We start from the raw sequence: 14,675 nt of genomic DNA, 5'->3' as shown, positions 1-14,675 counted from the left end.
CAGACAGAGCCTCTACCACAGGCATTACAGGCTAAGAATATTGGGTTCCTGATCACTTTCACCACAGCTTGCTTGTAAGGCAGAGAATCTCTAAGAGATTGTTGGGAAGGCAAGCCAAGAAGACGAGTGACTACAACTTCACTATCACCAAGAGTAGTGGCAGTAAGATTCTGCCTATGGTGAGAGGTAGTACATAAGAAGAGATAGCTCCAAAACTCTTCCCAAAGGAAGTGACTATTTGAAACAGACTAGGGGGAGAGTTCAAGTCTAGGGATGTTCTCAAAAATAATAACTCTTCCTCATTGAGACCAATAAGCTAAATCATAGGCCTACTAATTTATCAGAATGAACCAGAGACAGAGACATAAAAATAGCTCTCCTGAGGTGAGAACAAACCTCAAAGACTTGTCTCAAAATTATCCAAGCCTGAATTTAATTGGCTCAGCCTGCTGTACAATTTATGCCCCAGAACATTGTCAAAAACCATAGACTAACCGCTGGGTAATTAGTGGACCTTAACAACTGGTATAATGCCAAATGAGTCAGAGAGCTTAATGGAGAAATCAGCGAAAAACATAGGACAGACCAGATAACACCAAGGGGGCTTTGCTTGCCCAGCGCTGCACCTTCCAAGGTGCAGTACCAAGGTTTAACCCTGGGGAAAGAGACTTCACCAAAATAGCCAGCTGAATCACAAGACAAATAAACAAGCATCAAAGCAAATATATGCCTTAAAGGGAGGGGGGGATTAGTATCCAGAGTAGCTACAATATATTATGTAAAATTTCCAGTTTTCAACAACAACCAAAAAGTACAAGACACACAAAGAGACAGGACTGCATGAGCCACACACCAAGAAGTAGGTAACAGAAACTACCTGTGAGAGGCCCTACATGTCAGATTTAACAAAGAGTTCAAATTAGCCAATATAAATATGTTCAAAGTGCCAAAAGAAATGCATAAAGGTATGAAGGCATAAAGACACATCAAAGATTGCCAATTAAGAGAGAGAAATTCTAATAAAGAACCAAATGAAAATTCTGGGGTTGAAAATTTTAATAATAATAAAAAAAAGAACAATTCACTAGAGTGACTCAATGGTAGATTTGAACTGGAAGAAGAATTATGAAACCTGATCTTACATTAATAGAAAGTATGCAATTTGAAGATCAGAGAGAAAGTAGGATGAAGAAACATGAACACAGACTCAAAAAATGTGAGAAGCCTTTAAACACACCAATCTAGGCATATGGGAGTATAAGAACAAGAGCAGAAAAAGAATGAAGTAGAAAAATATTCAGGGAAATGGTAGCTAAAGAGCTTCAAATTAGCTTAACAACATTAATGTGTACATCCAAGGGGGCTCAGTGAACTTTAAATGAGATAATTGCAAAGAGATCTATATCCAGACACACTGTAGCAAAAATGTTGAAAGCCAGAAACAATGGGATAATATGGAAAGCAGGAAAAGCAAAATGACTCAGGTACAAAGGAGCTCCAATAAGATTTTCAGATGACTTCTCATTACACACAAAAAAATGGAGGCCAGAAGGCAGTGGGATGACAAATTCAAAGTGCTGAGAGAAAAAATACCTGTCAACCAAGAAACTTATGCCCAGCAAAATAATCTTTCAAAAATGAAGGCAAAATAAAGACATTTCCATATAAACAGAAAAATGAGAGGATTTGTTACTATAACACAAACTTCTCAAGAAATATTAAAGGAAGTTCTTCAGATTAAAAATAAGTAAACCCAGTCCACAAAGAGCCTTGGCAAAGGTTATTATATAATCATGTAAGATAGTGTAAATGCATATTTCTTCTGTCTTTTCATAACTGATTTAAAACAAATTTCATAAAATAGTATAGATGCAAAATCTTCATCAAAATATCAACATACCAAAACTAGAAATATATATAAGGTTATATATAAACACCAAATGGCATTATGCCAAGAATGCAACATTGGTTTAACATCCAAAAATAATGTAATACATCATAACAGTAAAGGATAAAAACTACATGATCATCTCAATAAATTCAGAGAAAGTATTTGACAAAAGCCAATACATCTTCAGGATAAAAGCAGTCAACACCGTAGGAATAGAATGGATCTTCCTCAACTGATAAAAAAAATCTACAAAAAACACAGTTAACATTTTGCTTAGTGGTGAAAGCCTGAATGCTTTCCCCTAAAATCAAGAACAGGACAAAAATATCATTTCCAACATTCCTATTCACTATTGTACTGGAAATTTTAGGCAGTGCAGTTGGGCATAAAAATGCAATAAAAATCATCCAGATTAGAAAAGTAAAAGTAAAATGATCTCTGTTTGCATATGACATGATATATATAAAATGCTGAAATTATATGTTATAAAAATAAAATGCTAAAATTAAAATACTATTAGAATAAAGTTTCAGGGTACAAGATTAATATACAAAAATCCATTTTATTTCTATACAACAGAAATAAGACAGAAAATGACATTAAGAAAACAATTATACTAACTACTGAAGAAAAATGAAGAAAATACTTATAAATTTAACAGAAGTGCAAAATTTATACTTTGAAAATTGCAAAACATTGTTGGAAGACATTAAGAAGGCTTAAATGAATGTAAAGATAGCCCATGTTTGTGGATTGGATGATGTGATAATGATAAGCTGGCAATACTTCTCAAATCAATCTAGAGGCCCAATTAAATCCTTTTCAAAGTTCCAGCTGAATTTTTAGAAAGGGACAAGCTGATTCTAAAATTTGTATGAAAACATAAGTGACTCCGAATAGCTAAAACAATCTTTGAAAAGAAAAAGTTGGAGAACTCACACTTCTTGATTTCAAAACTTACTCCAAACCTGCAATTAATCAAGACAATGCAATATTGGTGTGTGTGTGTGTGTGTGTGTGTATCCCAATGAATAAAATTGAGAAATAAACCCTCGTATTTATTATTAAGTGATATTTAGCAAGTACAGCAGTGCAATTCAATGGAGGGTGGGAAGGAATAGTCTTTTTGAAAAACAGTTCTGAGATAAGTGGATATTCATTTACAAAAGAATAAATCTGGATGTGTACCAGACACAAAACACACAGTAAACTCAAAACAGATTATAGAACTAAATGTAAGAGCTAAAAGTATAAATATATCTTAGAAGAACATATAGGGATAAATATTTTTGACTTTGGTTAGATGAAGATGCTTAGATGTATGACACCACAACATAAACAACACAAAAATAAGTAAATGGGACTTAAAACAAACAAATGAAAAAAGCTTGTGCATCAGAAGACACCATTAAGAAAGTAAAAATATAGACAAGATCAATGAAATCAAGAGCTGGTTCTTTGAAAAGATAAACAAAATGGATAAACCTTTAGCCACTCTTTAAGAAAAAAAAAAAAGAGAGCACTCAAAGTCCAAAATGAAGGAGGAGAAATACCACCACCACCACACAAATACAAAAATGTGAGAATATTATGAAATATTATATACCAACAAATTGGATAACCTAGAATGGATAAATTCCTAGAAATATACAATCTTCCAAACTGAATCTAGAAGAAATAGAAAATTTAAACAGACCGATTACTAGTAAAGAAATTAAATCAATAATCAAAAATCTCTCAACAAAAATAAAGTCCAGGACCAGACAGCTTCACAAGTGAATTGTACCCAATATTTAAAGAAGAGTTAATACCTATTTTTTTTTAAGATTTTATTTCTTTATTTGACAGAGAGAGAGAGCACAAGCAGGGGGAGTGGCAGGCAGAGGCAGAGAGAGAAGCAGGCTCCCCGCTGAGCAGGGAGTCCGATGTGGGGCTCGATCCCAGGACCCCAGGATCATGACCTGAGCCAAAGGCAGTCGCTTAACCAACTGAGCCACCCAGGCGCCCTAATACCTATTTTTGTACCCAATATTTAAAGAAGAGTTAATACCTATTTCTCAAAATAGTCCAAAAAAATAGAGGAATAAAACTTCCAAATTCATTCTATGAAGCCCGTATTGCTCTGATACCAAAACCAGAAAAATACACTACAAAAAACGAAAACTATGTAACAACAGTAACCATCAACAAAAGGCAACCTAGTGAATGGGAGAAGATATTTGCAAATGATGTATCTGAAAAGTAGTTAATATCCAAAAAATATAAAGAATTTATGCAACTCAACATAAAATAAAAAGCAATCTGATTAAAAACGGGCAGAGGACCTAAATAGACATTTTTCCAAAGAAGACATACAAATGGCCGAATGACACATTAAAAGATGCTCAACATCACTAATCATCAGGGAAATGTAAATCAAAACCATAATGAGATATCACTTCATACCAATCAGAATGGCTAATCCCCCAAAGTCAAAAAATAAGTGTTGGTGAGGATATGGTGAACAGGGTGCCCTATGCACTGTTGATGGGAATGTAAATTGGTGCAGCCACTGTGGAAAGCAGTATGGAGGTTCCTCAAAAACTAAACATATAGATACGATATGACACAGTTATTCCACTACTGGGTATTTACCCAAAGAAAACAAAAACACTAATTTTGAAAAGATACATGCCCCTTTATGATTATTGCAGCATTACTTATAATAGCCAAGATGTAGAAGCAACCCAAGTGTCCATTCATAGGTGACTAAAGAAGCTGTGGTACACTTAAGTACACACAATGGAATATTACTCAACCACAAAAAAGAATGAGATCTTGCCATTTGTGACATCTGGATGGACATAGAGGGTGTTATGTTAAGTGAAATAAGTCAGACAGAGAAAGACAAATACTAGATGATTTCACTTACATTTGGAATCTAAAAACAAAACAACTGAACAAAGAAACAAAAAAGCAGACAAATACAGAGAATAAATTCGTGGTTGCCAGACGGAAGGAAGATGGGGGATGGGTGAAATAGATAAAGGGGATTAAAAGGTTCAAACTTCCATTTATAAAATAAGTCATAAAGGTGAAATATATAGCATAGAGAATATAGTCAATAATACTGTAATAATCTTGTATTGTGACAGATGGTGACTAACCCTTATCATAGTGAGCAGTGAATAATGGATAGAATTGTCTAATGTTTTATACCTGAAACTAATAAAACATTGTATGTTAATTATACTTCAATAAAAAAATGAAAATACAACCTACGGAATGGAACAAAGCATTTGCCCATTATATTTATAACAAAGATTTCTATCTGGGATATGTAAAGAATGCTTACAACTTAACAGTAAAAAGACAAAAAGACCCAATTTTTTAAAACATACAAAAGATTTGAATAGACATTTCCCCCCAAAGGATATACAAATAACTAATAAATACATGAAAAGATGCTCAACATCATTAATCATTAAACAAATGCAAATTAAAACCACAATGGGGTACTACTTCATGTCCATTAGGTTGGCTATAATCAAAATGACACATAGCAATAAGTACTGGCAAGGATGTGGGGACTGGAACCCTCATACACAGCTGGCAGGAACGTAACATGGTGTAGCTGCTTTGGGAAACAGTCTGGCACTTCCTGTAATGGGTAAGCATTGAGGTACCATATTATCCAGCAATTACACTGCTAGGTATATGCTCAAGAGAAATTAAAATCTACGCCCACAGAAAAATTTGTAAACATAGCAGCATTATTCATAACAGCCCAGATGTTCATTAATCAATGAATGGATATACAATGGATGTGTGCTACATCCATACAATGGAATAGTGTTAGTTAATAAAAAGGAATGAAGTACTGATCATGCTACAACAGTGATGAATCTTGAAAACATTATACTAAATGAAAGAAGCCAGTCACAAGGACCACATAGTGTGTGAGTCTATTTACAGGAAATGTCCAGAATAGGCAAATACATAGAGACAGAAAATAGATTAGTGTCACCTAAGGCTGGGGGGATGGAGGGATGGCAGTGACAGCTGAGGGGTCTGGGGTTTCTTTTTGGGGGGGGAATGAAAGTGTTCCAAAATTGATTATGCTGATAGTTACAAGACTGTTAATATACTAAAAGCCATTGAACTGTACATTTTAAGTGTGTGGATTTATGGTATGTAAATTATATCTCAATAAATCTGGTAAAAAAAAAAAGTTAGTGAAGACTTAACTTCATAATATATCAAATAGTCCAGAGGAAAGAATGCTCACTATACAATAAATAGAATATATTTGGGGGATCATAGATCATCCTCAAAATATAGAATGGGATCTGAACCACTGTAGTAATAACGAATGCAAATCCAGAACCAGAAATACCATGGTTTTACTAAATTAGTATTTTACAGAAATTGTTGTTACTGTCAAGTATTAAATAAGCTAATTCTTTTTAAAACATTCATTTTTTGGCATTTTTCTCTGAGATTCATGAAAATTTTCAATCCCGTGACACTTAACATGTTCCCCAGTGCACACACACATACTCGCAACACCCCCATATTCTCTATAAGGAATAAACAATTACTAATTATTTGTGCTTTCTGGGACAGAGAACTAATTAAATAATCTTTGCCAATTTCCTTAAAAGTTAATGGGACTGAATTATTTAACTGCTCACAACACCTGGTGCAGTTTTTTGGCACTAATAGGTTTAACACATGTTCAAGTTTAAAGGTATTTTCTACACAACAGGCAAGCAAACTACATAATCACAAACTCTCACTCACCATTGTGAAGTTATGTGAAGTGACAACCAGTGTTTCCAGGTTCCTACTTTGTAAATTCAGCCTAAATGTGTCATACTAAATGTAACTGACCAGGTGTACATTATCTACATAGTGTTCTTTATGTTATAACTTGTATCACATGAAATCTGTTAATACAAGACATTAATAACGAGAGAGAGAGAGAGAGAGAGAGAGAGGATCCATCTTCTACTAATCCATTTTCTACTAATTACAGCAGTTCCCAAACTTGTCTGTATGTTAGAATCGGTGGAAGATTTTTTTTTTTTTTTTTTTTTTTAAATTCCAAAGCCCAGACCATTCCCAAACCAACTGAATCACAATCTCCGTGGTTAGGCCACAGGCATCAGTAGCTTACGAAGCTCACCAGAATATTCCAAAGTACAGACAAGTTTGGGAATTACTGCTCCAGTACAAGTGCAAACAGGCAAGGAATGATGATTTTCCATATTTCAAAAATGTTCACATTTTTTAATGCTTTACTATGCTTTGTATTCTATATATTAATTATATTTCTGGTGATTTGCAGCTAATGAAAATTTTGTTCTAAAAGGTCATTTTAATTATTTAAAATTTAGGATGTATTTTCCATTTTTAATTTACTTATAACACTGTCACTGACCTGTTCAATATCACATTTTTTTTTTTTTTACCCTCTTTGAGTTCTCAGAGATTGGGGTGGTCTTATGCAAGTTGCAGCTGGGTACCTCCAGCAGCTGTGGTAGTTTAGGCTCTTAGGGCAGGAAAGTAGGAGTGGTGATGGGGGCAGGGATCAAGACCCAGGCATGAGATCCTCACAGAAAGGTCTTGGAAAAAGGTTCTGTTGCCATAGAAGCCCACTGTATGGGGAGGCCATTTGCACCTTGGGTATATATAAATCAGGGACTGTAATTTTACTTGTATGATGGTTTCTTATCAAATAATCTTAAATTAGAAATTCAGTGTGAATAATTTTACCCCATTTTATCCTGTATCACTGTTTACATCACTAAAATATTTATACACTAGCTCTTTGTGATTTTATTTTGCATTTTTCTGATGACTAATGATATAGACCCTCTCTCATGTGATTGTTTGTCATTTGTATACCTTCTCTGAAGGAGCTTTTTTTTTAAGTCCTTTGCCCCTTTTTTAATTGAATTATTTTCTTAGGGAGTTGCAAGAGTTCTTTCTAGATAAGAATCCTTTTTCATGTGTACATTGTAAGTTTTTCCCTTAATCTATGCCTTGACTAATTAATATTATTAAAATCAGAAGTATTAAATTTTAAGCACAATTTATCGAAACATTTTTATGGTCTGTGCTTTTCCTTTTGTCCTAAGAAATCTTTGCCCACCCCAAGGTTACAAAGACTTAATGCTGTTTTCTTTTAGAAGTTTTCTCTTTTTAGGTTTTATGTTTAGTTTTCTGATCTATTTTAATTTTTGTTTATGGTTTGATGTCAAAGTTGAGATTTATTTTTTGCATATTGATGTCCAATTGTTACAGTACCTTTTGTTGAAAAGATTATGTTTTTCCCATGAAATTATGTTGGCATCTTTGAAACTGTATGTATGGATCTATATCTGAAATCTGTTTCACTGATTTGATGATTTCACTGATGAAATATGTCTATTTCATTGATCTACATGTCTATTCTTGGACCATACTGTCTTGATAACTGTACTTTATATTTAAATCCTGAACCAGGTAGTATAACTTCTCTGAAAAAAATTTGGCTATTCTAGGTCCTTTGAATTTCAATATAAATTATTAAAAATCAGCTTTTCAAATTCTAATTAAAAATACTGGGATTTGGATTGCAATTGCATTTAATCTATAGATTAACATCAGGAGAATTGGAAAATTGACATTTTAACATTACCGAGTCTTCCAGTTCATAAATATAGTATATCTCTCCAATGATTTAAGTTGTCTTTCATTTCTCTCAGGAACGTTTTGGAGTTTTTAATGTACAGTCTTGGCACATCTTTTGTTAAGCTTATCCATCAGCATTCAAGTTTTGAATGCTACTATAAATGACATTTTTAGATCTTATTTTCCAATTTTTCAATGTTTCCTATATAGAAATACCTTTTATTTCTTACAATAACTTGCATCCTGTGTCCTTGCTAAATTTGCTATTTGTTCTATAGCTATTTTTTTGCTTTATTAGGATTTTCTATATATACAACCATGTTGTCTGTGAATAAAGAGAGGTTTACTTCCTTTCATTTATTTTTCTTGCACTGATGCAGAATCTACGACCTCCAGAATAATGTTAAATAAAAGTAGTGCGTGTGGACATGTTTGCTTTTTTCCTCTTAGGAGGAAAAAAAATTTTTTTTACCATTAATCATGATGTTAGCTTTTTCACAGATGTCTTTTTCCTCTTCTTCTGGGACTCCAACTACACATCTGTTGGAACTCTTGGTATTTTCCCACCTCTCTGTTCATTTATACCATCTTTGTTTTCTCTTTTGGTTCATTTTTAGTTTCTTTTGCCATGTCTTTAAGTTCACTGATCTTTTATTTAACAGTCTCTCTGAAGTTAATATCAAACCAGTGACATTTTCCTTCCATATATTAATACTCTTCATCTCTAGAAATTCTAATTAGTTCTTCTTTACCTCTTTCCTTTCTCTCATTTTTTTTCAAATGCCTGAGTGTAATTGTGATACTTATAATAGCTATCTTAGAGATTTTTCTGCTAATTCCCACATGTCTGTTATTTCTGTGTTGGTTCTATTACGAATTTTCCCCTGCTATGGGTCAAAATTTTGCTTCTTCATATATATAATTTTATAATGGATACTGGGCATTGTGAATTTTATGCTGCTGAATGTTTTTTTGTGGTATACATTTAAATATTGACTTTGTTTTGGCCGGCAGTTACATTCCCTATAAATAGTTTGATCCTTCTAAGATCTGTTTTTCTTCGAGTCTCTTAGAGTATCTTTTACTATAGAAGTAATTTAGTTCCTGTACAAAGGTTGTCTCGGGTGTCTACTGAACGCTTCATATATTGAATGATGTCTCTTTATTTTGGCTCATGAAAATTTGAGTAAATCCTAGCTTTATATTAGATCTGGCAATTTTCAACTTGCAGTTCTGTGGTAATTTGGTTTTCCACAGTAATTGCTTGTTGGTGACCTTGTGAAGTTTCTCAGTACACATATGCAGATTGGCATTCAACCAAAGACTTATGAAGACCCCATGTGACTCTCTGGAACTAATTCTCGGCATTGTTCTCTCATTTCCAGTGTTCACTTCTGCAAATTCCAGCCATCTTGGCCTCTCTAAAATCCAATCTCTGTCTCATCACCAGAAATTGCCTCCAAGTATGAACCAAGGGCAGTGGTAGATCTCACCTAATTGTTTACCCTTCTCTCAGGGATCACAACCCTGTGCTGCTTTTTAGCCAGTGTCTGAAAGAATTATTTCATATGTTTTGTTCAACTTTCTAATTGATTATAGCAAGAGGGAAATTACTGTTGCTTCTTCATAGGTAGAAGGAAAAGTCCTGGTCTAATTTTTTTTTTTCTTTTGTCACTAGTCTGTCATGTACTGAGAAAGGTAAGGTAAAGTCTGCTACTACTAACATATTTGTTTCCCTTTTAATTTCTCATAATTTATAGTTTAGAAATGTATTTTATTTGTTGCACCAGTATTTCTAGTTGTTTCATATTCATTGCAACTTATAGCATTTGGCATTACAAAGTTCTCTTCTTTGTCTTGTTTCATTCTTTTCAGCCTCAGTTTCTTCTTAATATCATTTTTGTGCTTTGAATTTGTATTTTCCATGCCTGTAATTTACTTTTCAAACTTCATGAATTACTTTTTTTAGGTCTGTTGCTTGTATACAGCATAGAATTGGGTTTTGTTTTTGAGACGCAATTAGAGAGTCATTTTTTAAAAAACGGGTTTTTGTTTGCAATATCTCATTTGACTGCATTTTCTGTTTTAATATACTTTTCTAATCTTTATGTGCCTGGCTTTCTTTGTGGGTTTTTTGTGTGTTGTCTTGTGGTATTCAGGAAGGTTTGAATTTTTTTCTTATGCTTATTTTTATTATAAGTTTATATAGACAGTGCTCTGTTTCTTTGGACAAATCCATTGGTTTCCAAGTATGATAAAATTGTGTTTCCAATCCTTCCATCTCCCTTCCCTTTCCTCTAGCAACCCATTATCTTGAACATGGCATACTTGTATACTTTATATAAACTTGTAATTCCATTACTTGATTGTTAGCTTTGAATATTCTTTATTGACTCCCAATTACAGATGAGAAAATCTGCAAACTTACTCTACTTCCCATCTAATTAACCTGTATCCCCGGATCTTATATAAATTGCATCATACCCACAGTGTCTGGGCACTGAATAATTATAATCAGATTGATCGTTTTAGCACCATATTTTTTGGTTTTGCTTTATTTTAATTCCATAGTTAAATATATAAAATGCGCACAATAAGTCTTTTTGCTCTGGCTTCTCCAATCATTTCTTTGTTGGCTGGTTGTAATAGGTTTTTTTTTTTTTAATTCCTTGGTGAGTATACTTTAATAAGTTTTGGTGCTCTTCTATTAATTTGCTTTCAAACAATTTTTCTTTTTTCAGTTTAAAGATTTATTTATTTTTAGCATGGATGGGGGAGGGGCAGAGGGAGAGGGAGAGAGAGAATCTCAAGCAGACTCTGTGCTGAGTGCAAAGCCCAATGTGGGGCTCCATCTTACGACCCTGAGATCATAGCCTGAGCTGAAATCAAGAGTGGGATGCTAAACCGACTGGGCCACCCAGGAGCCCCTGATTTCAAACCAATTTCAAACACATACATTAGACAAATTTATAGTGTAGTGAATAGTAACCACTCAGATCACATAGAATACCCTGCCTTTTTTCCTATAGTCTGTTTTTATGGATGCTGTGCCTACTTCTTTTATATTATTCCTCAAGAAATTCGATTTTTATTTCCCAGCTACTGGAGGAAGGTTCTTTCAAGGAGAGTATTTTTGCTGATATTTCTGAGGTCTGTTACCCTCGGCCAGCTTGGTATTTACTTTGCCCTGGTGCTTTTATCATCACCAAGCATAGTTTCTGCTCACCTTAGCTGCTTGGAAGCCCTCATTAGCTTTCTGAGACTGTGGATTTTTTGTCTCATAGTTTCCCTGACATAGATCCTGTGGAGGTTTTCTCTGTTTGCATCATTGATTTTGTACAATATCCGGAAGGAAAAGAATATGTTTCACATCACCATGCGCAAACTGGAAGTTTCCCTTTTGTCCCAACAAAGCTTATAATTTCTCCCCTTTGTGAATATGCATCTGGACAACATAACTCAGTATGGCCTTTCTATGCAGTTTTCTCCCTGTTCCTAGTCAATTGCAAGATTGTTCTCATCTATACTATCACCCTATTCCCATTAAAACTCACCAAGTTAAGTCTGTACACAATCCAGACTCTTGATTGTCACTTCCCTAGCTGGTCTAACCTGGCCCACATATTTACCTCTAGTTTCTGTCAATGAGATGCCTTAATACTCCACTGCAGATAATTTTAAGAGTATGAGCCTTGTGCATTTTAGTGGGTTCTAAATCAAGAGAAAATGAAATATGTGAGCTTCTGAATTGGTATTGGGATCAGGAATTTGCACCCCCAAATTTCCATATCAACCAGGACCAGAAGCACAAGTATATATTTGAGAATTTTAAAAAGTGAAAATAAGTGAAAAAATCATCCTAATCTTTATACAGAATGAAATTCATAAGTTACAGCAGACTTAGCAATAAGAGAATATGAAATTCCATTGTAAATTTAAATTATCTGTTAGGTTGATTATTTTAGTAATCCTGGAAAAGAAAAAGAGTAAAAAGTATGATTTTAAAATGTTTAGATCCTAGCCTTGTTTCCTAGCATCACTCATGAGATTGTTTGGGCTTTCAACTTGCCAGATGGTTTATATGCATGTAAAACTAGGTTTCATAATCACATTCATGCACTCCTTGTAATTTATTTACTCATTTTTTGCTTAATATGTCTTTGGAGAGAATAAGAAATAGAAAAATGTCACAATTGTGACAGGCCAAGCAAGCATTGTTGTCACTTTAGAAATATGACCAATTATTGAGAAACATTTTTGGTGGCCAGTATGGGTTCCTTTGATAAAAATAAATTCAAGTCTATGTTTCAGACTCTATAAAGATAAAAAAAATGACTTTTTCATTTTTCAGATATGGTCTTACAAGGGGGTCACACTACAGACTATTTGTTTCTTGGAAATTTTATTTATACGGTAAGATCACCCATATGATTCAATCACTTTTTCTAGTTTTTAATTGAAAAATTCAAGCATTATAAGAATTTCATAAATTTTAATTCTCCCTCATGCTCCAATACCTTCTCCAAGAAGGAACTATTACAATGGTTGCATATGCATGTGTGTATATGTATGGGAGTATATATATAATTTCTAGAAATATGAAATACACTTAACAAATGTATATGTCCTCCCTTTGTTTGTACAGGTAGGGAGGTGCCTTCTATATCTTGTTTTTTCACTATACAATATGCCTTGGTGATGGCTTCAAGCCAGTCCATAAATATCTACTTCATTCTTTCAGGGCTGCATATATGACTAACTCACCACTATTTATTTAGCCAGTCTCCTATTAGTGGACCTTAAGATTGTTTGGGGTCCGGGGCGCCTGGGTGGCTCAGTCGTTAAGCGTCTGCCTTCAGCTCGGGTCATGATCCCAGGGTCCTGAGATCGAGCCCCGCATCGAGCTCCCTGCTCCGCGGGAAGCCTGCTTCTCCCTCTCCCACTCCCGCTGCTTGTGTTCCCTCTCTCGCTGTCAAATAAATAAAATCTTTAAAAAAAAAGATTGTTTGGGGTCCTTTGCCATTGCCAACAATGCTGCAAAGATTATCCTTTATGCCCATGAGTAAGTATATCTGTAGGATAAATTTTTTTTTTTATTTGAGAGAGAGAGAATGAGAGAGAGCACATGAGAGTGGGGAGGGTCGGAGGGAGAAGCAGACTCCCTGCCGAGCAGGGAGCCCGATGCGGACTCGATCCAGGGACTCCAGGATCATGACCTGAGCCGAAGGCAGTTGCTTAACCAACTGAGCCACCCAGGCGCCCCTGTAGGATAAATGTCTAGAAGTGTAATTGCTGGATCAGAGAGTACTGTGAATTTTGAAAATCATTACTAAATTATCCCCTAAAAAGGTTCTTCTTATAACATCTAGGTATAAGAATATCAGTTTCCCTAAGCCCCTATGGGTGGTAGTCTTCTCACACTTTTTGATCTAATAGGTAAGATGGTATCCTATCAGTTTTTGCCTTGAAAAAAAGCATATTTTCATGAAAAACCACTTTCATTTCTTCTTTTGTGAAGGCTTGTTGAATTACTTTAGCAGTCCTATTATTTTGTTGGTCTTTTTATTATTAGTAGTAGATATTTATATGTTAAGGATGTTTTTTTCTCACACTTGTTACAAAAATATATTCTCAGTTTTACATTTTCACTTTTCATGGCATTTTTGTCACGCATATATTCTTCCGATTAGTTTTCTGTAGTTAAATTTATTGATATTTTGCTTTATGGCTTCTGAGTTTTGTGTCTGCCACTAATTTCTTAACTCATAATCCTAAAAATTATAGATGTGTATTTAACTTTATGTTATCCCTTTTGTATGCAAGCAGAAACATATTCCTCTGCATGTTATTCCTTTTCATTTAACGACATATGTTGGAACAAGAAATGACAAACCATTTTTCCTCATGTTTTCTTCTATGTAAGAAGCAATTTTTTTTTTAATTTTTTTTTTATTCTTATGTTAATCCCCATACATTACATCATTAGTTCTAGATGAAGTGTTCCATGATTCATTGTTCGTGCACAACACCCAGTGCTCCATGCAGAACGTGCCCTCCTCAATACCCACCACCAGGCCAACCCATCCTCCCACCCCCCTCCCCTCTAGAACCCTCAGTTTGTTTTTCA

General features: G+C 34.4%; 1 protein-coding gene across 1 annotated transcript in view; it reads left to right on the top strand.

Moving 5' to 3' along the window:
- The window catches only part of LOC102749696 (phospholipid-transporting ATPase IB-like), a 125,390-nt gene that overhangs the window by 84,500 nt on the left and 26,215 nt on the right, over positions 1-14,675 (top strand). The window contains exon 20 of the mRNA XM_081815495.1: positions 12,900-12,961. Coding sequence (XP_081671621.1) covers positions 12,900-12,961 — 62 coding nt within the window. The remainder of the gene's footprint in view (positions 1-12,899; positions 12,962-14,675) is intronic.

Source organism: Leptonychotes weddellii, chromosome 3 (assembly GCF_054177405.1).
Source record: "Leptonychotes weddellii isolate Sample4059 chromosome 3, ASM5417740v2, whole genome shotgun sequence".
Lineage (NCBI taxonomy): Eukaryota > Metazoa > Chordata > Mammalia > Carnivora > Phocidae > Leptonychotes > Leptonychotes weddellii.
The sequence above is the reverse complement of the archived record's forward strand: the minus strand, read 5'-3'. Positions and strand labels throughout refer to the sequence as shown.